This window comes from Harpegnathos saltator, unplaced genomic scaffold (genome assembly GCF_003227715.2).
Source record: "Harpegnathos saltator strain DR-91 unplaced genomic scaffold, Hsal_v8.6 scaffold473, whole genome shotgun sequence".
NCBI classification, from domain to species: domain Eukaryota; kingdom Metazoa; phylum Arthropoda; class Insecta; order Hymenoptera; family Formicidae; genus Harpegnathos; species Harpegnathos saltator.
In genome coordinates this window covers 402799-426571 of record NW_020230287.1, presented here as the reverse complement: position 1 = coordinate 426571, position 23773 = coordinate 402799, and the positions used below count along the sequence as shown (strand labels likewise).

At 38.6% G+C, this 23773-nt stretch overlaps 2 protein-coding genes, 1 long non-coding RNA gene and 1 other non-coding gene across 6 annotated transcripts; 1 reads left to right on the top strand and 3 right to left on the bottom strand.

Moving 5' to 3' along the window:
• The first annotated feature begins 300 nt into the window (after window positions 1–300).
• LOC105187947 (collagen alpha-1(IX) chain) lies at window positions 301–23248 on the top strand. Of its 3 annotated transcripts, XM_011149143.3 has the most exons (20): window positions 302–578; window positions 12624–12691; window positions 12776–12986; window positions 13309–13525; window positions 14442–14612; window positions 15738–15809; window positions 15895–15981; window positions 16253–16351; window positions 16450–16575; window positions 16681–16864; window positions 18184–18453; window positions 18570–18748; window positions 18856–19026; window positions 19494–19700; window positions 19804–20005; window positions 20369–20470; window positions 20828–20929; window positions 21707–21874; window positions 21967–22035; window positions 22911–23248. In XM_011149143.3, the coding sequence occupies exons 2-20, from the start codon at window positions 12643–12645 to the stop codon at window positions 23027–23029; spliced, it is 2805 nt and encodes a 934-aa protein (XP_011147445.2). In that variant the 5' UTR covers window positions 302–578; window positions 12624–12642; the 3' UTR covers window positions 23030–23248. The 3 variants fall into 3 exon arrangements, with proteins under 3 accessions (XP_025158007.1, XP_011147445.2, XP_025158006.1); XM_025302222.1 differs by lacking the exon at window positions 20369–20470 and having other exon boundaries at window positions 301–578; XM_025302221.1 differs by lacking the exon at window positions 20828–20929.
• LOC112588026 (uncharacterized) lies at window positions 1277–4080 on the bottom strand. Its single transcript, XM_025302223.1, has one exon. The coding sequence runs from the start codon at window positions 4061–4063 to the stop codon at window positions 2288–2290; it is 1776 nt and encodes a 591-aa protein (XP_025158008.1). The 5' UTR covers window positions 4064–4080; the 3' UTR covers window positions 1277–2287.
• On the bottom strand, window positions 5447–6349 carry LOC109504233 (hypothetical protein). The gene is made up of 3 exons (XR_003113476.1): window positions 6117–6349; window positions 5570–5709; window positions 5447–5492 (listed from the first exon to the last, which is right to left on the bottom strand). It is a non-coding gene; the product is annotated as a hypothetical protein (long non-coding RNA).
• Window positions 10651–10723, bottom strand: TRNAR-ACG (transfer RNA arginine (anticodon ACG)). Its single transcript has one exon. It is a non-coding gene; the product is annotated as a tRNA-Arg (tRNA).
• Window positions 23249–23773: the final 525 nt, after the last annotated feature.

Here is a 23773-nt window from a genome sequence, read left to right as displayed (position 1 = left end):
TGAGGCGCGATAAACTGCAATTTTATAAATCGAGACGCCTGATCAAACCTGATATAATGTAATGCTATGGCGATAATAAACGTGATATGCTCGACACGAGTTATCTAACATGCGCCTTTTGCCGCTTTTGATGCACGCAACGCGATGATGCACGGCCGTATGACGATCGTCTCTTCTCCCTTCGCTACTTCGTGGACCTAAGATCGAATCGGTTCCTCCTCCTCGAGAGAGGCCCTCGGTGTGCAGTAGAGGGGTCTCGGAGACGAGGCTCCGCGAGCTTATCAGTGAGCGTGCGACTGTTGTGCGATGCTGTGTGCATGGTGTTGCGTTCTGCATCTCGAGTGCAATCGTGCCTTTGCGAATTCGCGCGGCGGGAAGTAACGTCCGGCGTTTCGGTGGAAGCGAAACGTGTCCGTCGTTGACCGTTGACCAACCGAAGCCAACGTAGTGAAGAAGCCGCGCGTGCCGCAGGTTTTCCACCCCTTCTCATTATCGCGACTTCGATTCGCCTGTCAAGCACGCGCTACCGACGATAATAATACGACGAGAAACGACGGGGAGCTCACGCAAGTAACACGGTAACACACGGGCGCCGTCGTCGCAATATCGCGACGGTCCTCCACCGGTGGCCCACGTTGTTGTGTTATCAGCCGATTTTGTAACAATAAAGCGACAGTTTTGTTACAAAGATTTCGCGGTTACGTTTCGTTCTAGAACGATAACGTCAAATGGCCTGGACGGAAAGTTCAAGAAGCGTGGGCCACCGGCGCTTACATAATTTGTTGATGTCGGTGTAGAAAACCGTAGCGTCGAGTGTTCTTTAACAAATATTTATTACAAACATACAAAAAAGTATATGTTAAAAAATCATAAAATATTTTTGTATTGTATCATTGAATTTCTGTATATATCATAAAATATGAAAGTTCTGATTGTATCATCGTCGCAGGAAGATTGTTTCCACGGGTTACTTAAGCGCTAGGGAAAACATTTCAGCAGAAACATTGATCGCAGAAAAATGAAAGAGTATTTAATTGCGACGGAACGAGGTGTGAGTTCTCGAGGGAACTTTCTTCTCCTAGACAAAATGATATGTATGCAGACTGGCATCTCTTAGTTGCAGGACTTTGTAAAACAAAGATAAAAATGGACGATATGTTAGTTCAGATAATAATTAGTGCAGTTTATGCCATCGACACAACGAATGAAGTTACAATGATTGAAGTTGTTAGATAGCCAAGAGATAACAAGGAATGTATCATGTACTTAAGTCGTATTCAGTAGAAATGAAATTCCAAATGTTTTATTTACATTTGGGAGACACTCATAAAGAAAAAGAGTTAACAACGACGTTCTTTAACGTTAATTGACGTTAACGATTATTATAAGTTATTGAAACATCACATCATCCGAAACATGTTAGTGGACTCTAACTCTCATCATACAGGAAGTGTTTCTATACTTCTGAGAGCACATATATATCACATATATGATATAACTTCGTTACAGCATCATTATAGCACGCATAAGGGCGCGTGCACAAATATACATATATCCTTTTATCTATTTATTTCATAATAGAAGGAAACTTCTTTTGGAATTGACAGGTAATTATTTACATTCCACATCTCTGTTGTAGCTTCAATAAAACCTTAACATTTACTAAGCCAAAACTCACCGGTCTTTCTAATCGTTTGCAACTTAAATAAACATTAATATATATCGGGACTGTTATTCAATTAATGTTTTTTTGCTAATGTTTTTTTGATACACTATATCATATCGTACCAGTCTATATACAATGAAAGTAATAGAAAGAGTAGCGGATTTTGGCTTCGTTAAATATCACGTTAAATGTTATGGCCTTATCAAAAATTAAACTGCACAACCATAACACTTCTTAGTCGAGTACCGTTTGTTACAAATAGAACAAAAAAATAAAATTTCCTTCGTAAATTTGGAACCCTTCACAAATTTGATTTCGTAGTTGCACGCAGAAAAGATATACATGTATCTATAAATTCTAGTAATTAAAATAAAAAAAACGAAAGGACACAAATATTGGCACATTTATCGATTTGGCCTTGAACGAGTTCACGACTTACAGACGTCGCGTGAAATACCATTTAACAGTAAGTTCTTGCTATATTACACACGCCTAATCAATCTCTGAAGCGGCTGACAACAGTCGCTGCATTGTCATTAGGATCCGATCCGCTACATTACAGCCCTGCTGTCGGTAGCAGTAGTAGTACGAAAAGCCTTTCATACGCCCTGCGTATTCTTCCTAGCCGTTGTTGTTGATTTCCGGTAGGTTATTGTAGTATCCCATACCGTAATGTTGCAGCCGATTCCAACAAATTACTTTCTTATTGTACGCCTCGCACATAAACGCGGTTATGTGCCGTTTATTCACGTTCGTCGGAAATTGATAATCATCATCATCATCGACGATGGCCACGCACGGTGAACAACCGCGCGAATCGATGTTATTCACAACAAGTATGGCATCGTTCTTATCCGGATAAATAATCTCTGGCTGCTCTCTGGAAGCCATGCACATTTGCCCGAGCGCGCTTTGTACCAATATCTCTCTTTCCGTACGATTCGGCGATTCGTGATTAATGTCGTCTTGCACTTTTCCCCTAGTAATTCGTAGTACTTCTTGCACCTCGTCGTCGACGACCGGCCCGACCTTCGAATGAACCGCGGTTTCATTTTCATTCTCCGTCCTCGGTCTTGCTACCTGAGTTGAACGGGCGGTTGGACGCTGCGTCATGTCTTCATCGCAGTTGTCATCGCTATCGTTATCAATAATTATTTCTATAGGTTCCGTCGAAGGGTCTGTTGACGTATCAATTGTTCTACTGCTCGTAATTTTATTAGACCAGACTGGAGAATTATCGCTGGACGAGGGATTTAGTCTGGCAATAACTGTTGCTTCAGTTGGCCTGTTTTGTTGGCAAATAACGGATTCCCTAGAATGATACAGCGAAGAATTATTCTGACGATACAAATGCCGATGTTCCGGACGTTCCAGACTCGAGGTCTGGACTTCCGCTGCTGGATTCGTGTTCCTCCCACTCTCTCGTTCGTTTCTCTTTGGTGAGCAGCTTTCGTCGTTATCACAAACATCTATCGTGTCAACAAGATTTCCGGCGAACGTGTCCTCCGTGCTCGGATGAGTCTGCGATGAAGCGATCTCACAATGATATCTGTGACTTGCGCACAAGCCGTCGTGCATGCCGAAGGTCGCATTTCTGTCCGGCGTATTTGATATGTCAATAGGACTATTCTCGGACACACCTGTGGGACGCGCTATCGCGTTCCCTTGAATAGCCGCCAATTTGCTTTCATTATATCGATCTGTAGTTTTATGGGGCCGTGCACATTGTATACCGCTATTACCCACAACACGGCCCGTCGCGAGAGACAAATCGATATTCATACCGTAGTCATCTTGACGTTTCTCATTCTCGTGCGACTCACTTTGCGTATCGGCGTCGGAGAAATATTCACCGCTATCTGCCTTTAAGTACTTCCGGCTAAGCAATATTTCCGTCATTGTCACACCAGCGATTTTGATTATCAGACGGAATTTGCGATCCGTCTCCTCTTCTTCTTGTATTTGCTTCTTGTTCATCTGTCCCTCGTAAGACTTCAAGTCCGTGGTATCCAACTGCTCGTCGCATACGTCGCATTTCTGGTTGGTAGGATCGTCACGGCTGTCATGTTGCTGTTCGTGATAACAGTTCTCATGATGATGATCGTCGTGATCAAGATTAAGATCACCGTTTAACACACTGTCGATCCGGCTGTGTCGCCATTGCGCGTGCAAAGCAACGTCAGTTATACACTTGAAATCTCTGCCGCATATTTGACATGTGCTTCCTATAATAACGACGCTGCACTCACGCAGGTTTATGTCGGCGGGAAAGATGAAGTCCGGCTTTCCATTTGTCTGCTCGTCGGTGGACACCAGCATTTCTGGTACCGAACGAACGTCCTGCCGGTCCACGTATGGCCTTTTATCACCTGTTCTCTCACCACTTATCCTGCTCATTCCCACCAGTCCCACCGTGAACAGCTCCCACGAAAGTTCTTGCGCTCGCCAGTGTGGCAACTGTCGAGGCTTACGTCTCGTGATAAATTTCGTTCAACTTCGTTCTGGCTCGGCTGTGGCGCCACCTCGTGTCTATCACCGTGATGCAACCCGATGCCGACACAAAGCAACTTTGGCATCGGGTAGATCGAGTTGCAAGTGTCGTTCACAACAGTCGTCTTTGGACCATCCGTCGCATTGAAATGTACATTCACCGAGTCTGAATGCAACATTAGATACGAATGATACATTTCCGGTTGTTGAGAATGACACGTAATATTTGCGCGAAAAGTTCGCTTTTCCGTCCGTCTCTCAAGTGCGAGGATCAATATAGGGAAGAAATACGAATGGATCACCCGTTTAAACCAATACCCACGAAAACATCCGACAAACGATCCGACTGTCTTTTCTACAACAGCGCCTTCAACGAAGCCGCGCCGTGCGTATCCGGTTCATCTAGATATAAACTGCGACCACCATCTTACAAATTCCGACACGGAGAGAATATCGACGGGACAAGAGAGCTTCGTGGATCATGAAAAGTTCGAGATGTTCGTTAATTTTCTCAACGACATGGAAAACCAACATCGGAGGGAAACCATCCCATGCATAGCGATTGAACATTCCACCGGCTGCAATCGCTCGTTAAAATCACGCGTGTTTCGCAGAAACAAAATTAACGGACCGCGTATAATCCGCGACAAGATATGGAATATTTGTGACGAGTACTAAAAATAGACAGTTGTGACGCCGGCCACGAAATAACTCGATCGAGATATTCTGGCAGACTATTGATACAAGTGGCTAACCTAATCTGTCTATAGATGAAAAACATATAATATGCAAGAGGTTACACATCGGTTTTCGTAAAGTATTGTGATAATCAAAGGGAAAAAAATTCGTTACAGATATATGTATATATATATGTATATACAGATATCCAGACAGCGCAAATCTCCAAAGGACGTTCTGAGGACGTCTGAGATATTATATAATATTATATATAATATTGAATATTACAAGTGTGCAACATTGAATACATTTTCTAAAACAGTATATACTATAAAACAAAATGATGCAATTATATATGTTACGACGGAAGTTCTTGTTGTGAAATACTGCGGAATATTGGCCGATTATATGCTTCAGATTATATTTCAGCTACGTAGGTCATATTGAAGTTATCGACAAACATTCCGACGATTCCATCGATGCTCTTATCTACTGTCGAGTTTAACCGATGATGTAATTATCGATGTAGAAAAGCACTGATGTGTACACATGAATTACAAAAATATTTAAACGCAATGAAATGAAGCAAATATTTTTTTTCGTAATTAAGAGCTATCATCGACCGGTCTGCGCAGTATAATTTCATTATGACGAAAACCTAAGTAACATTACACCAGAAAATTATTGGATCGCATTCTTACTTGGTAGGGATAAGAATATGATAAAAATACTTACATTTTCGTTACTTAATTTGTCGTTCTCTTTATGATATCCTGTATGCTACTACTTTGACTTTTATCATTACTAATTATTGCACAAGTCCATCGATAACAGTTCTTAATCCTGACAGCTTGATGGACATTTCATTTCATTGTCTAAAACATTTTACAACTAAGTGTATACTTCGATAGTTTCTCTCTTTCTCCCCCCCCCTCCTTCCCTGTGTGTGTGTGTGTGTTACGTGTGCGTGCGCACGCACGCGAGTACGTATAACACGGCATCTATATATGTATTATTGTTCATCGTATTGATATTTGAAAAGTAAATATAAGATTAATTTCTCGCCTTTTCTGAAGAAAGGATGTGTTTACATACAAACATAATTGCTATATAACGAATATATATATACAGTCTATCTCGATTTTCGTAAACATATACATTACTTATAATGTTTACCTCGCGATATTTACCTCACTGTACACTGAGACAAAGTACCTTTCGACAGATAAGCTAAATATTCTAACGGATATTATGACAGATTCTAAATTGATTGTTTTCCTACCTCGTTCTTATTCACTATCTTCACTGTTCCATGTCTTCAGGTCCAGAATCTGTGGTAACAAGCTCTTAACCTTATATACTCAACTTACTGCCCGCGAATAGACACAACTTTGCGTGTTGCTATCTGCAACATCGCATATTGAAATCCATCGTCGTTGCGGCGTTGCCGCTTACTTCTTATACTTGGTCATATCGAAGATAAAGGGCAAGAGCACAGGCTTTTGCATAACAACACTTGCATAACACATAATACACAACGCATAAGAGAATCAACCAATCAAAGTTCTTCATTTCTATCCTGAGGAGGGAAATGAAGAAAACTAATTGGTTTATTCTCTTATGCGTTATGTATTATGTGTTATGCAAGAGCCTGTGCTCTTGCCCATAACTTTGAATGAAAAATTTGCCCATAACCACTTAATTATTACACATCTTTCCTTTCTGGGACAAAATGATATATAAATATATGTTAGCAATGACTACCCAGTAAACACAAAGTATCATCGATGTTACAGTGTTAGCTAAATCATATGTTATGTTACATAACAATTGCTTTGTTAATTGTAACAATTGTATTGCTTATATAACAGAGTAACAGTTACGTAACATACCATATGATTTAGCTGACATTGTAACATCAATGATACTTTGTGTTTACTGGGTAATGATTAATTCCTCTATGTGTGAAAAGTTAATATTAAGCTATAAATATGCCGATGCTATGCGCGATTGAGAACGTGTAAATTAAGAAAAAACGTGTTAATCTCCCTTTTCGAATATGTGCAGATAAATATACAGAATTTATATTTAAAAAATATAACATTCAGCAAAAGTGAAAAATATTATATGTTCCTGAACTGAGAACGTTTAAATGCCAACATATTTGGAACGAATGGTTAATATAACTATATAAATAATATATAGTGGTTAATATAATAATAATAATAAATTCTTAAAACTTGAAGATTTAATGACGCAAAATATCATCTCCTCATCTCTTTTTATAAAATAATTTTATCTTTTCTTCAGCAAATACAGAGTATAACTGTTGTACAAGGTGGTCCGTAAGTCGAGGTAAATCGCTCGGGAGATAAATAGGGAACCAAAAACAAGAAAGAAAGTTGATACAAATATAGGTCGGAAAATGCATTGTTTCCGAATTATTGCCATTTTTATGTTAAAATTTGAAATTGCTTTGCTTTCGAATTTGTTTGTCAAAATTGAAACGTGAGATGGTTTTTATGAGTTTCAAAACATGACTAAAGTCAAATAAAAGTTGCGGACTGCTTTAACACTATCCAGGATGCACCACGTGGAGGTACAGCCCGCTTAGCATCCCTCGGCAGAGATCAGGACCCCAAAATCTGCCTGCATTCACGCAAGAGCAGGTAATTTCGAACACCTCGTATGATTTTTACGTTCTCACACACAAACACACATACACACACGGTAGGGAGGGTTTGGAGTCGATAAATACCACAGGAGTGACGAACTGTGGGGTCCTGATTTCTGCCAAGGGACACTAAGCAGATTGTACCTCCACGTGGTGTATCCTGGATAGTGTTACAGCAGTCCGCAGCTTTTATTTGACTTTCATGTTTTGAAACTCATAAAAACCATCTCATGTTTCAATTTTGACAAACAAATTCGAAAGCAAAGCAATTTCAAATTTTAACATAAAAATAGCGATAATTCGGAAACAATGCATTTTCCGACCTATGTTTGTATCAACTTTCTTTCTTGTTTTTGGTTCCCCATTTATCTCCCGAGCGATTTACCTCGATTTACGGAACATCTTGTATAATTAATAATGTATAACACACAGAAGTAACACGTTATAACGGCTGTTACACATTATCAATATGTTGAGATTATATAATTTCCTACTATAACAATATAACTATATTAACTATGCGTTGTGTGTTATGCGTTATGCAGAAGTCTGTGCTCTGGCCCTAAGAATACATTACATAAGCATAAGGCCCCTTGCACAATGCCAGGCAACAAGCAATAAGAATAAAAATAGACCAATCACAATCGGCTATTACAAGAATATTCTATTGTGATTGGTTTATTTTTATTCTTATTGCCTATTGCCAGGCATTGTGCAAGGGGCTTAAGTCGCAAAAATATCATCAGAGCTGCTAGGATCGCCACATGTTGCTCGATTATCAAGTCAAGCAACATGTAGCGCGGTTAGAACATGGTTCGGTACAGTTTGCGCCACTTGGGGATTTCGAAGTTACCGAAAGAGGATTCGCGACGTTTTGAGCACGTATGTACATATAGTAATCTCGATCCCAGCGGTCGCGAAACCTGAGAAAATCAGGAATAATCTTATTTATATATGGTAAATATACAGGGTGTCCCAAAAGTAACCGACCAGCCTAATAACTCTTCAGTATTGAAGTTTCAAGGAAAATGATCTGAATAAAAGTTGTAGGGATTTAAGTGAGCTACCTTATGATGACCTTGACTTTGACGTTGACCTCTATTTTCAAGGTCATTTGAAGGTCAACTTGCGTTTTTTAATGGGAATCCTTACTTTTTATTACACTGTTTTTTTCTACTAGTTAATTTGAACAACTAATATTTTTTGAGATATTTGAGGACAACTTGGTAATTTTTTCAATATTTAACTTACGATATCTCGTTAACTATTTGTCGGAAGAAAAAGTGAGTGACCAGACTTTCTTGCTTTATTCAGTCTCAAGAATATATTGTTACAATAGCGCCATGACTTTTGTTAACTTACTGACTTTTGGAAATTCCAAAATCATCAAATTAACAAAAATCAGGGCGCTATTGTAACAATATATTCTTGAGACTAAATAAAGCAAGAAAGTCTAGTACCACTTTTTCTTCCGACAAACAGTTAGCGAGATATCGCGTAAGTTAAATATTGAAAAAGTTATCAAGTTTTCCTCAAATATCTCAAAAAATATTAGACAAATAAAAAAATGTTTTAGACAAAAGTTGTTCAAATTAACTAGTAGAAAAAAACAATGTAATAAAAAATAAGGGTTCCCATTTAAAAAACGCAAGTTGACTTTCAAATGACCTTGACAATAGAGATCAAGGTCATTATAGGATAGCTCACTTAAATCCCTACAACTTTTATTCAGATCATTTTCCTTGAAGCTTCAATACTGAAGGTATTAGGATGGTCCGTTTCTTTTGGGACACCCTGTATACACACATTGTCGTTCCTTGAATAATTAATTTAATGTTGAAATTGCAGTTGAAGACACGTTTACATTTATATGTGTCCCAACATCGAATCGACTCGAATTTCGACATTCGGTTTTCGGTGGTTGTTTGTCGAAACGATGTCTTTTCAACAAATTATTTCTGACTGCGATTACTTTTTAATAACTAATATAACGGTTATATAACACTTTAGTAACTCATGTTTATGTTATATAAACTGTTGTGAGTGGGAAATTGAAATTTGCATGTATATTGCATGCAACGTTATATTATGTGTTGCATTTTGTTATATTGCAGTAGACTTTTCCGTATTATTTTACTGATATTTCTTATCTCTCAGTGATGTAGCCTCCATCTTGTTAACTCACACACGTGTAACATTCGTGTACACACGATAATAATTATGTTATAAGTATAGTGAGGGACAATGAGATATTCTTCTGTAAGTTTTATACTTTTTGCCTCTTACTGGCTGAGAATCTTGGCTGTTTTCGATGTCTTAATCAAAACAATAAACGCTCATCCGAGGAAACATTATAGTTTCTTAGCTCGACTATTAAAAATCTTTTGCTATTACTTACCACAACATATACGTATCTTGTTGAAATGAAGACCAGTTTTTGTATTTTCAAATTAGTTCTTGTACGTCGCTTACGCGTTGAAACATCTCCTGTACTCGTTTGAAAACAAAGCTGCTGTAGCAAAATCCTTAGTTGAGTCGTTTTATTTTTTACATTTTTACATTATATCACGATTCTCAATATTCACGGATGTATAACAATACATACAATGCTGTAACATAGTTCAAATATTCCTCTAAAAAAGTTGTGCTTTAAATATTTCCGTTTCTTAGCACTGCTAAGTGTCATATCGTATTTTAATGATTCCAAATGTTTTTATATCATTGTAACGAAATTTCATTTGTTGGGAAAATATCATCCTTTTTTAGTTAAAAAATACAAAATTTTACGATCTGTAAATGATTTCTGACTCTAAATTTATATGATCATTTTTTATTTTACGCATAGACATTGACAATAATTTTATTACGTATGTAACTCGTATGTAACTTGAGCAATTATATTTTGCGGCTGCATTCCAAAGTATATTGACAATATTGACAATATTGCTACTAAAATCAACGTATTTTAGTTATTTCAAAGTTGTTAGTGATTACGACAATATGATAAATAATATGAAACGTATTTGCAGTATTGTGTAATGATAGCAAAAAATGTTAATGCAGCTTGCATATTGAAAGCTTATTAAATTACCAATAAATAATTTGACCAATGGTCGGTTATATTTAACACAAAAAATAATTCCGATCCTGCCAGGATTCGAACCTGGAATCTTCTGATCCGTAGTCAGACGCGTTATCCGTTGCGCCACAGGACCATGCGTGGTGTTATTGCTCTAATATAACATTCTTAAAGACACAAATCATTCAACTTAATATATTAAAAATAGTTATAAGTAGTCATTTTACAAAATTTATATTTACAATACTTTTATTATTATCAGTTTTTACTTGTGTAATACATAAATAAATAATATTTTCTTAATGTAATATTATTGTAAGACATTTAACTTTATTATATATTGATGATTAAGTTTTGTCTATATATTTTGTTTCATGAAATATATTTAAAAATATTTCATTACTTATTGGTACATTTTATATGTTGTCATCATATCAAAAAGTTATATTATTATAAAAGCGATTGAATATTATTGATGCTATAATTACCCTAATTATTTCCATATAATATTCTATATACAAAAAGTGACATCTTACAGATTTTGTTACTAATTTGGTACAAATTTGGTATATATTGTGGGAAAATAATAGTTAGAAGTGATATTACGAAAAGAATCAGATGAGGAATGGCATTTGTTATTGAGATGTAACAAAATAAAATTTAATATTTTGATATTTAATTCTCCGTAAAACCTAATTTAAAACCTAATTTAATCTTAAAAACCTAATTTAGTCCAATCCTACCTTATGTCAAATATGCAATAATAATTAGGCTATTTTTCAAATTTCTGTTACTAATTATTTTTTAATAAACAATGAACGACTGCTAGAACCTATTGAGTGTTACTCAAAGACATCACCTTGATGATATATGTCGAGCTTAAAATAATCGTTGATGTCGCCTCTAATATTTATCAAAAGTATTTATAAAATAATTGTTGTACTGTTCATAATCATTATGTATATGTAAGAAGTTCGCGAATAACTTTTGCTAGTAGTATGCGACTATACGAATTTTTAAGCCTTGTTGAAAATAATAATAAATTAATAAATTTCTATCTATCTTAGTACACACACACATATACACACATATATATATATATATATACTATAGCTGTGTTCGAAAACATCACTCTTTAACAGTTTCAGTGGAAAGGTAATAAGGGAATAGTGTGCTCTCGAATGTCGGATGTCGCTGAACGCTTCCCAGGTGGTAATTACTTTAAAATGGAGGAACATCGACGAAACATTTTGGCTGTAACTGCTGCAATAGCTAGAAATAATTTGTTATGATCTGTTATCGAAAGATCTCTATATGCAGAAAGTAGTGATGAAGAATTTGATAGGTGGAATCAAGAAGCAAATGTTATCTGGACAATAAAACAATAATTACAGTCTTGCCAATGATAAACAATGACTATGTAACTGAGCATTGTAAAACATGTTGTTTCGGATTTATACATAAGTTACGTTCAGTATCAAACAAGCAAGCAAAAAATTCTATAATTTATAATTTTATAATTCTATAATTTATAATTTCTGTTTATATAATTTCGATGCAAATGTATAAAATTACTTCGTACGTCTTGAATAAGTAAATTCCCGTCGGAATTAAACATGAGGACATCTTCGCTCGTTATTACTTGATATCTTTCTATTAAACGTTATAATAGTTTTAATATTATCCATTATTCGATTTTTTATGAATAACGATAGGTTAAACTCATGCCGCACTATTGAAGAGAGATAAATGCCGCCATAACACGCCACTGCTTCCACCGACTCCTCCTGCTTTTTCGGCGAGAGACTTAGTGGCACTCGATGTCACTCCTTTCACGTTTTCGAACGACTACACCCGAGAACATTCCGAGCATTTTCTAACAGCTAGTGTCTATTAAAGGACACACGAGTGGTGTTTTCGAACAGCTTTTCGAGCTTATTTTACATCACGGAGATATTTCATATATCCATGAATAATTTTCCAGTTAAAAAGCTTATTAATAATAATGTATATTGATATTATTTTTTTTATTTCAGATTCCTTTGGCCGTGGTAAATGTATCTGGAAACATGGATATTCATGATTGTGCACATGATCTATACTCGTAAGTAATAAATAATATATTTCATTGTTGTGACATCAATGAGCGCTTTTGCGGAGCTTGTGAAACACGTCACGCTTCCGATAGAATGTGTTGCGGAAGAGAGTATCGTCGAACGTGGGTTATGCGAGAGCTACAAATCCGGGGAAGACGACCTTCAGACGTTCGATTTTATTAGCAAGCTAAAGCTGGACCTGTTGAAGGCGCATTACAGCGGCGTGACGAAAGTCAGAGGCAGCAACCGCATGCAAACGGCATACCGGCTGGAGAAAGATACTGATGTCACCCTCCCGACAAGGTATCATACATTTAACATTAACACGCAGAGAAGCAGTGTGACGATGAGTAGTGAAGTCAGCGTCGGTGCGTGATCCACTGATGAGTCTTGCATTTGCGATGAATCAAAATGAATATGCTCGTCGAATATAATTATACCTTTAATCCGGTACAATACCTATAATTATGAATCTCGATTGATTATAAATTCTCCTCGACTATCTAAAGTAACGTCGATCCTCTAATAGAGTCGTTCACATTTATCCGTTGAAATTGTATCGATCAACGCTATGAATATCTCTCATAGCACCGAAGTCCCTTGGCATATCTCAGTGCCTTTTCAGGAACATCACACCCAATGGATTTCCGCAAGAGTTTACGTTGGTGTACACGTTGCGAGCGAGGAAAATACCCAAGTACCCTTGGCACATCGTTAGGGTCGTGGACGCGGAAGGTAGCCCGCAGTTTCTCATCACCATGAATCCCAGAAAACGGACGCTGGACTTCTCGCTGATTGACCGCGAGGGAAAATTGCAGACTGTCTCTTTCGTGAACGATCGCGTGAGTGTCATCGGTCACGTCATCGTCATCGTTCCAGAATAGCTCGTGTTGCGCACATTGTTGCGCCTCGTAATCGTCCTATATTCCTGCTTTGCCAAATAGAGCAGTCGATCGATGCGGAACTGGCGTAGAAAGCCACCAGGTTTTATGGGTCAGTTTCCGACGCGTTTACTTTTCCTCCCACTGCGACCAAAAATTTCGTCTTAAGTCTCACTCCTCAAGCTCCGAGAGCTTTAAAGTCGAGCGGGTTCTAACGTTGATGATGACACTTGTGGAATGCACGGTCGTAAATCCTATCGAGTGGATCGCATTTAGAAACGTCGTCGGGATGGGAGAAGGAGAGACAGAGAGGAAGAGAGCTGAAGCAGCAGCTAAAGCGATTTAGACGATCGATTATTATGAACGTTTCGTCAATTGTCCCACGAAATCGTTACGTAAGCCGTCGCGAGCCGCGCTCGCGACCGCATAAAAGTGAGCTCGTGAATCGTCCCGTCTCATCGGGACAGATGTAAAGTGCGTTAAATCACTTGTTCTTGCGCAAATGTCACTTGACGAGGCCTGCGTCATTAGGATCCTGTCGTTCGTTCGTGACAAAAGACAGGGTTATGCGCTGTACTATCGATGATGCCGCGATAAGAACGTATCGTTACAATGTGCGGAATCTTCGTCAATGAGTAATAACCGCGGCGGTTTCATAAGTTTCGCAATGGCGGAGATTTTTGCGATAACAACTCGCTAATTAATTTCTCTTCTCTCGTTCGTTAATATCGTTAATTAATGTTCTCTCATTCATGGAATATCGTGTTTGCGGGACAGATAAGAGGGAAAATTTGGTCAATCAATCAATCATACTTTTTAACATCGTTCGAATCGGTGAACTATTTGAATAAAGATAAGATGGTTCTCGATAAAGCAGATGTTCGATAAGAGCTGGCACAAATTAAACTTCGGGGTGCACAAGGACAAGCTGGTGCTTCACGTCGATTGCGAACATATTGGCACGGAAAATCTGAAGCCACACGGACCGATTAAAGTCGATGGCAATTTGTCAATAGCCAAAATGAGTAACAGTAGAATTACAGTGCCGGTAAGTCCATTAATATTTTTGATATTTACATCAAGTCAGAGGTCAACTATGTATCTCTCTCAGCAGGTATCGCACACTTTTTCTGACTGATTGAAAATAAAATTGTAATTAATGATATAATGAAAAAAGCAAATCCGATATATTTTATTACGTATAAAACGATGCGAATAAAATAATTTCTTTATCAATCTTTTAATCAATTTTTTTCAAACCCAATGTTCGTACAAAGAGAGAGAGAGAGAGAGAGAGAGAGAGAGAAATTTTACATATAGAAAAAGCTTAAAAATATATTTATAATACTCACTGGGAGGGAAGTTTTCAAATTGACCTGGTTCTATTTATTTTCTAACCGCAGATTTTCTGATAAAAGTGATCTCAACTTTTCATAAAGACCGACTTGCGTGTGTATGCACGCATCCAACGCTCCTGAATTGCATAGCTATTATGTCATTGTGAGGAATGCGCATCTTCGTGAGATAACGTTACGTGTCGGCTGTCACAATTAAGCAGCCCGCTACTTGATTACAGACCGCTTTACGCGAAACGAGGCTAGAACTGTGAAGGGAGACGAAATTTAATATTAGACTCTTTGGCCCACATTCAGAACGATGTTAGAGCACGCGACAAATAGCACCAATAAATAGAAACAAGCAAACGCGACGACGACGTGTGACATTTAGAAAAATCAATTAAACGATCAAGTCTCTTTGATGTGCAATCAAGAGAGAGATACAAAAAAAAGAGTCAATAAAAGCCAATGGAAGATCGGAGTCGTGAAGTCCATTCAGTAGTAAACAAAATAAATAAATAAAAGAAGGAGCACCAAGCGGATTCTTACAAAAGTCATCTAAATCTTTTTCATAATAAGAAGCATAAATTCCATGTGGAATGCAAGAGTTTTGAAAGAAACCTGAAAGCATCGCTCCCTTTTCTTCACTTTTTTTTTTCGCAACCGAGTGGGTTTTATAAACAAAATTATGTTGACTTTTCTTGGTTCTTTTCTCATCGTACGTAATCCCTGCTATTGATTATAATGTGGTGACTAAAAATATAAAATATAATGAAAAAACTAGCGATAATATTCTAAAATGAAATTGTCCGAATATTTATCCGCACCATGTTTAGATCGATCTACAATGGATGGTCCTAAACTGCGACCCCACGAGACCAGAACGAGAAACATGCGAAGAACTACCAGTAAGTATTCGATATATTTCGAGAAGATTCGAGAAAAAAATTCATCTTCGCAAAAATTCATCTAGTATTATTTACGTGATCACAGATGAACATAGCCGCTCCGCTATCGCAGATAAAACCCGCTTGCGAGACAATCTGTCCGCAGGGACCACGTGGGTTCAACGGCACGAACGTAAGCTCCGTTCGAATTGCGTAATTTTTACATTTATTTATTAAATACGTTTATACGAATCGGACGACCGAGAAAACTCGTGCGGTTTTCGGTGCCTAAAATAATAACGCTAATAAAATCTGACGTAATTACATGAAATCAACCTATACTAATCGGTCGGGCTAAACTCTAAATACATAATCTTCGATATGTGCTATATATGAATCATTACTACACATTTAAAAAAATCAATTAGCATAGATATATCTTTGTCAATTTATAAAAAAATCAGGGCTCACCTGGACCACCCGGAGCACAAGGGGCGATAGGTGCACCAGGTTTATCTGGACTTCCGGGACAACGTGGATTATCGGGAGAACAAGGAAAAACAGTACGTTATATTGTTCATTTCGCGATTCAGTAAAGAACTTTTACGCTAATGAAACGTGGACAGATGTACGTGAAAGTAAAAGATATACGTCTTATCAGGGAGCTCCAGGTAATACCGGTGCGAGAGGTTTTCCAGGTCTGCAAGGTCTCAAAGGATTAGCCGGACCTATGGGTCCTCAAGGATTACCAGGATTTCCAGGACGAAAAGGCGATCGCGGTGAAAGGGTAAGCGTTACGTCGTTGGATTTTAATTCTCGATACGGTGACGAGTGTGAAACTGGAGAATTTCTTTACGACGAAAGTAGCAATAGAAAAGTAAATTTCAAATAGGGTGATATGGGTTTCCCGGGTCTGAAAGGAGATCAAGGTCCTCGAGGATTCCCTGGCCCGCCAGGGGACATAAGCAGCATGGTAGGTGGATTATCGCGTGCTACTGGGCCTTCTATCGTGGGTGAAAAAGGACCTAAAGGAGAACGAGGGGATAATGGAACTCCGGGTTATCCGGGTGAAAAGGGTAAACATACACATGTATTGTTCTTTAGAAAAATGAACTTTGCGAACCGTTCAATTGGAGCGGATTAAATCCATCCGTACGTTCATTAAAAGCGACTGAAGATACGCGCTGAACGATGTAATTCAATCTCGTTAGAAATCGCACCGAGATATACATAACCGCTTTCTCGCTATTCTCGACGGCGATGAAGTACGAGAATGTGGCGAAACGAGTGTTCTTGATAATCGCACTCGATATAGCCAACACTGCGATACCTAAATCAAATTGTCATCCAATCCGTGATTGTGCCAGGACGAGGTCAATGATCTTACGTAATATATCGATTTTCACACACTTGTTAATCCGCTAATGGAAGATATTTTTGAAGACATAAGCCATGCGCACAGCAAGTTGAAGATCGCTTGGTTTGAGGGAGCTCGTCGTAGAAAAGTCAGGATCTGGCTCGCTCGTCGATAATGCGTTAAACATGCTCACGTCGCCCATGTGCTTTGTCTTTATGACTATTTTATGAACATTGTAAAGAATCCACGATTCTAATAGCGGCTATTGAACGATTCAGGCAGCGCACGAGATTCCACGTATCGACACCCGATGACCCAGATGCGCTTATTCGCAGTCATTGTAAATCAATTTATTGCAATCTACCGCAACCTCTATATAAACTGTCCGCTTATAAGTAACTTGAAAATCAAAGTCGACCGAGCGCGTATCGGAAGTCCAATATTTTCATTGAAAGTTAAAAACTAAATGAGCATGGCTCATTGGTTTATAATCAACAAGAAGAAAAAAATTAATAAAAGCGGTACAAGTTGCGCGAAACTTCAGGCGAGCTTGAAAAGAAATACGATAAAAAAGATGCAAATGGATTCTTAAAATAATTATCCAAACATTTTGGTCATCATTTGGACTCTCTTCAATGGAAAGACAAGAACAAATCGTCTCGCATTGAAGTTCCTCGAAGTTCCAGGTTTTTTTTTTAGAATTCTTACACATGGAAAATACATTTCTTATGATAAAAAAAATTATAAAGTATGATATTATTTGCGTTTTTTTTTATAGCAGAAAGTCGAAATGATGATGAAACGTTTGAATAGCTCAAGAGTCTATTTTGTCCTCTTATTTCTTTTTAACGACTGAATTTTGCGACTGAACATTCTTTTACATTCGCTCTTATTATCTTTTCTCCTTATTTATTGACAATATTTATCTCTCGGTGTTCTCTTGATTGATTCAACATGAAAATATAATATATCGCAAGAAGAATATGAAAACAATTATTATTAACTAGAGCACTATGAAATTTAACGATAATATTACAGGAGAACGTGGGGAAAGAGGACACCCGGGATCAGATGGATCTCGTGGACAGAATGGTGCGCCTGGTCCTATGGGACCATCCGGACCACCTGGAGCCAAAGGAGATACTATATTCATTAACTCACCTAGCATTCCAGGACCACCAGGTCCTCGTGGTATAACAGGGCTGCCGGGGCCAACAAGCTTACCTGGACCGCCAGGACTACCAGGACCTCCAGGATTACTAGGTCAAACGGGTCCGAAGGGTGATGTCGGAGAACCTGGACGAGATGGTTCGCAATTTTGTTAATTTACTAAAAATCGGGCACTAAGAGATTTTGTTAATATAAATTATAGAAAGTATAAATTATATAAAAAGTATGGAAAATATTTAGTAATATCCTTCAAGGTACACCAGGATTTGTGGATAGTAGCGTAATACCAGGACCTCCCGGTCCCGCAGGACCTATCGGACCTCCTGGCGAAGACGGATTTCCAGGTGCCAAAGGAGAAGTCGGAGCGGTAGGTCTTCCAGGACTACCTGGTGCTCCAGGAAAAGACGGAATTTCAGGATTACCGGGACCGCAGGTACTTTGTTACTTTGAACTTACAAGCAACGATATTTTACTGTTTTATTTTCTTCTTACGTAAGATAACGCACTCTTTCATGAATATTCGCCGTTGCATGCGATAAGGGACTTCCAGGAATGCGGGGAGATCCGGGTTCGCCAGGATCTCGTGGTTTAGATGGGTTCGTTGGAAAACCAGGACCGCCAGGACTAGATGGGAAGCCAGGCCAAAAAGGGAGCAAAGGACAAGAAGGCGAACAAGGTCCTGTCGGACCTCGCGGGTTACCGGGAAGCACGGTAAATACAAAGTTGGAAAAATTACTTTTTAATAATGTTACTTATTACTATCACTTATTATTTTGCAAAATAACTCGTTATTGTTACTAAAGAAATAACGAACTGTTACAATTTTCGTTATTATTTTTTATCACCAAATTTTGAAGTGCTTTTTTCTCCAAATTTCCCGTTGTCCATCTTGTACTTACACTAAAGGATAAGTATAGCCTTAAACTTAACCAAGTTAAGTTTAATAAAATTTTCTAACTGTACTAATATTGATTTATTATTATAATATATTCATTTATAATTCAGTAAAGCCTTTATTTAGTCGTTACTGAAGAGAAGAGGAATCATTACTGAAGTAATTTGCAATTTCGTTATGAAGTAAAAGCATTACAAAAATCGCGTCATTTTTCATTTGTGAGTAAGAACGGTGCAAAACGAAAATATTACACTCTACAATCTCTAAGATCTCACATACTTAGGGCGCAAGTGGCTCGTCAGGTGCACCAGGTATACCGGGATTAGAAGGAAGACCAGGCTTACCAGGACTTCCGGGGCCGCCAGGACCATCAGGACCTCCTGGTAATTCAGTTCAAATCGAAGATATACCTTACCCAAATAACAGCTTTGAAAATATCGGTAGTCCTGGTCTGGACGGACCCAGAGGCCCGCCTGGTGCGCCAGGAATTGTAAGTATTTTATTTGCAAACGACTCCGGTATATATATATATATATATAACATTCCGATAATTGAGAATAAACCAATCCTATGCTTTTGAAACAAATGATTAGCCAGGTGAAAGAGGAGCCCCTGGAGAACGAGGACCAGAGGGACAGATAGGACCAGCCGGAATGCCTGGCAAGGATGGAGCACCCGGTCTACAAGGTCCGCCAGGGAACAGAGGTCAAACGGGTATGCCGGGGCTTCAGGGGTCACCGGGACGTAGTATCAGCGAAGTGGAGATCCGAGATATTTGCGCCAGTGTGCTGAGAGGTGATTTTATCAGTGTGCCCGATCTCTCTCGCTCGGCGCGTCGACTGTTCCCCTAAAAATTAATTGAAGTTAATTAAAGTTTAACCGTTTCACCATTCTCTGATTCTCTTCATCTTCGTATCCGGGCAGAAATGGCGGATAAATTAAGCTTCAGTTAACTTTAATTAACATTTAAGACGACGACGTTATTTCAATCATGTCGTTGAGGAATCATAGGAGTAAGATAATAATCTAATAATCTAATAATTTCATTGAGAGAGTCCGTATATCTCGCGAGGCGAATGAAAGACGCGTGCACGTCCAGGGCAGTACGTATGAATTGCCGTGTGACTCTGTTCCTCATCATCGTTCGTGTACACACAGAACGGATGACCGAGATGGCAGCGCTGATGCAAGGTTCACCTGGTCCTCCTGGCCGAGGCCGTCCAGGCCGTCCTGGTTCACCTGGTTCCCAAGGTCGCCCAGGTACACCCCCCAAGTCAGGGTTACCGGTCCCCGCGCGCTTATCACTCGGCACGACATTAATCGCATTAAAGACAAGCTATTACTGTAGGTCTTTCTTATTAATTTGTAGACGAGTCTTGGACGTAGAGCGGAACGCTAGGAGCCTAACGCGAGAAGAGGCGTTTGGCAAACAACAACCACGAGAGCATCGTTGTTATAGTAGTCATCTAAAAAAATATATGCTTGAAATATCATCCACACGATATCACACAATGGCATACACATACTTAACAACGTCGACGGATCGACGTCGGGACTAACGTCTCGCGCGAGTTGTCGTGCGCCCATAAAGATAATGAAATACCGCATGTGTCGCAGAGAGGCTGAAAGAACTAACAGACGGTCTACGAGGGCTGCCCGGATTGCCAGGACTGGCTCGACAGGGCCGTCCCGGTCGAGCCGGAATTCGGGGCATTCCAGGTACCTACCTATCTACCTGCTCGAAATCAACACAAGCATCGATAATGCCTGGAATTATAGCCTGCTCGGAATAACGGAAGCTTCTTTCATGCGCACGCGACGAGTAGATTAGTCGAGTAATTTCATCAATCACGTTTCATTTGTCACTTGTCGATGCTGAAGTCTTTTCTTAAAGCGAAAGTTGCGTCGTTATGGGGGAGATTCGTGTTAGTCGTGGCTTCATCGTAACAATTTTGGCCTCTCGAGTTTCAATATTTCGATTTTGCTGATTGGTTTTGACCGATTGGCTTTGCCGATTACGCTTATTAGTCTTGACGAGCCGCTTTAATAAAAGATATCTGGATATTTCTCCTACGAGCTGAGACTAATGCATGACGTAGTTTCACCCGACAAAAAATTATTATATGAGACAATGTATGAATTTCGTCTCTATATGGCCGTATATGTATAAACATACATGGTTATATATGTTCACGCTAAAAAAATGTTGTACAATGAAAGCAACTATTTATGCTCGTAGGCATTTAATTATATCAAACAATTTTTTTGTGCGTATGGACATATATAATTTCACATGATTATATACATACATAACCACATAGAAACAAAATTTATACACACAGATCATGTATAATAAAATATACAACTCATATATAATTATATATGATTTTATAATCTTTTCTCATCGGGTATATACATGTTACAAAGTATATTTATTATTTTATGTGCGTTTATGAGACGTTCTGCTCCCAACTGATGCCGATTTCAATCATTCAGGCGATCCGGGATCTCCAGGTCTGCCGGGAGAACGTGGATTCGTCGGTTTACCGGGTCCACAGGGTCCCACAGGACCGCAGGGTCCTCTTGGCGAACGTGGAGAAAAAGGAGACAGAGGTCCGGAAGGAATCGGTTTAGAAGGACCACCTGGTCCAAGAGGGCTGCCAGGTTAAACAACGTCATCATTAGCTATTGAACATCGTTATTACGTTTTTAATTGTTTTGAGGATAATTATGGTCTAACTATTGCATTTTAACAGGACCTCCAGGCAACGACGGGGTTGGTTTAACTGGGAGACAAGGAGACAGAGGCGAACCAGGTAGACCAGGTAAGAGAATTTTGTCCTCAGAAAGTAAAGGGAATTCTCTTCTGTAAGGAATGGCCTCAACTGAAACGAGTATTGTCCCGATTAATTTAACCGTTGGTTAATCCACTTCTGAATAATAGTTCTACACGTTGGTAATTAACAAAAGTTTCTGGATGCTTTATTATTAATCGTCGCTAGGTACAAATAGGCAGAACAGCGCGACGACACGGTCCTCACAATATGCGTAATCGGCGCTATCGTTATTTAACGATATGAAGGTATTGTCTGAGTGCAGCTCGATTCGTTACTCAGAGCAATACCGGATCTTCCTTTATTAATCTTTACAATCACCTACCGCTACTTATTAACCGGTGATTAGATAGGCTTCCTGCGGTGAAACGGTTCCGAGCGTCTCAAGAGACCCAAATGCCAAAGCACAAAGCGCAGAGCCAAAAGCACAGGATCAAGAGCAAAGAGCCAAAAGACCGAAGCCAAGAGCGAAGGCAAAGAGCAAAAAGCAAAGAGCAAAGAGCGAAGAGCTAAGAGAGCGATTCCTTCTCGCGCCGAAATATATATACACATCGCAGATGTCGTCGTGTCTTCCTAACATATTAGGCATAACTTACTGTCGATTACAATAGATGGCAATACTAGGACGATTTAGCTAGCTCATATCTTACACTTCCTTTTAAAAAGAGAAGACAATTTTCCTCGAGAAAGACAGTCAATGTTATCCCCCTTTTAAGAAGGATCATTCTAAATTAAATTTTTCGAGGATTTTAAAAATTTATGGAATAGGATCAATGTTCTGTTAAGAATAATATTCATTGTAGCATTGGTAACTTTATCTTTTGTACGGAATATTTTACTAATTGTTTGAACTAATTTGTTCGCAGGTGTTCCTGGTATGAGAGGAACGCCAGGAGCGCATGGACCACCCGGATTTTGCGAATTCTGTAATTATCCTAGTAATACTTATCTGCAGTACAGTCGTGGTAACGAGAAAGGTCCTTGAGGCATGATAATGAACACAGATAAAAACAAAGGAAATTTCTGAACAGCGGGTGAAATATCGCGTAATAATTTGATGTATTTTCGATATAAACATTCAAGGTTTAAGCATTTATCGCCAGACTGCAAGTCTCTGCGGATTCTTAACAAATCACTGCCATGCAAAGATAGCATTTCTTTTTTTAATTAGTACTTAATTACAAATTTTAACATTGCCCCAGCATATTACATGTATTATTTTTATTAAATAATAAAATTACTTTCGATACTTGCTCATTGATATTTTATCGTTATGTTACGAGGTTATCTTAGATTAGGTTACGTAGGTTATCTTAGATTAAACGCAAATCTTAGATTAAACGCAAAAGGTTTGTTGTTCTTAGATTCTTACGTAGTCGAGTTCTATCTAAATATCTAAATACGATTGAGAATCCGAGTTTCTTTTTAGAAAAAAGAAAAATCCAAGAAACTTCTTGTTACATAAAAATACATTCGTTAAAATAATCTCAACGTTACGCAATTTCATTTTTCAGATCTACTTGATAAAAATAACAGAGATATACACAATACTCACATGTTCCGTTAATTATTATTTTTATGGTATACCAATACGATATCGCAGGCTGCAGCACGATAAGATATCGAAACTTCATAGCCCCGTGAATGACCTCGTCGCATCGCCACCTTTTGCACACACAATCGGGAACGGACATAACTTACTAGTCCAGATGTGTTTACAATATTTGCG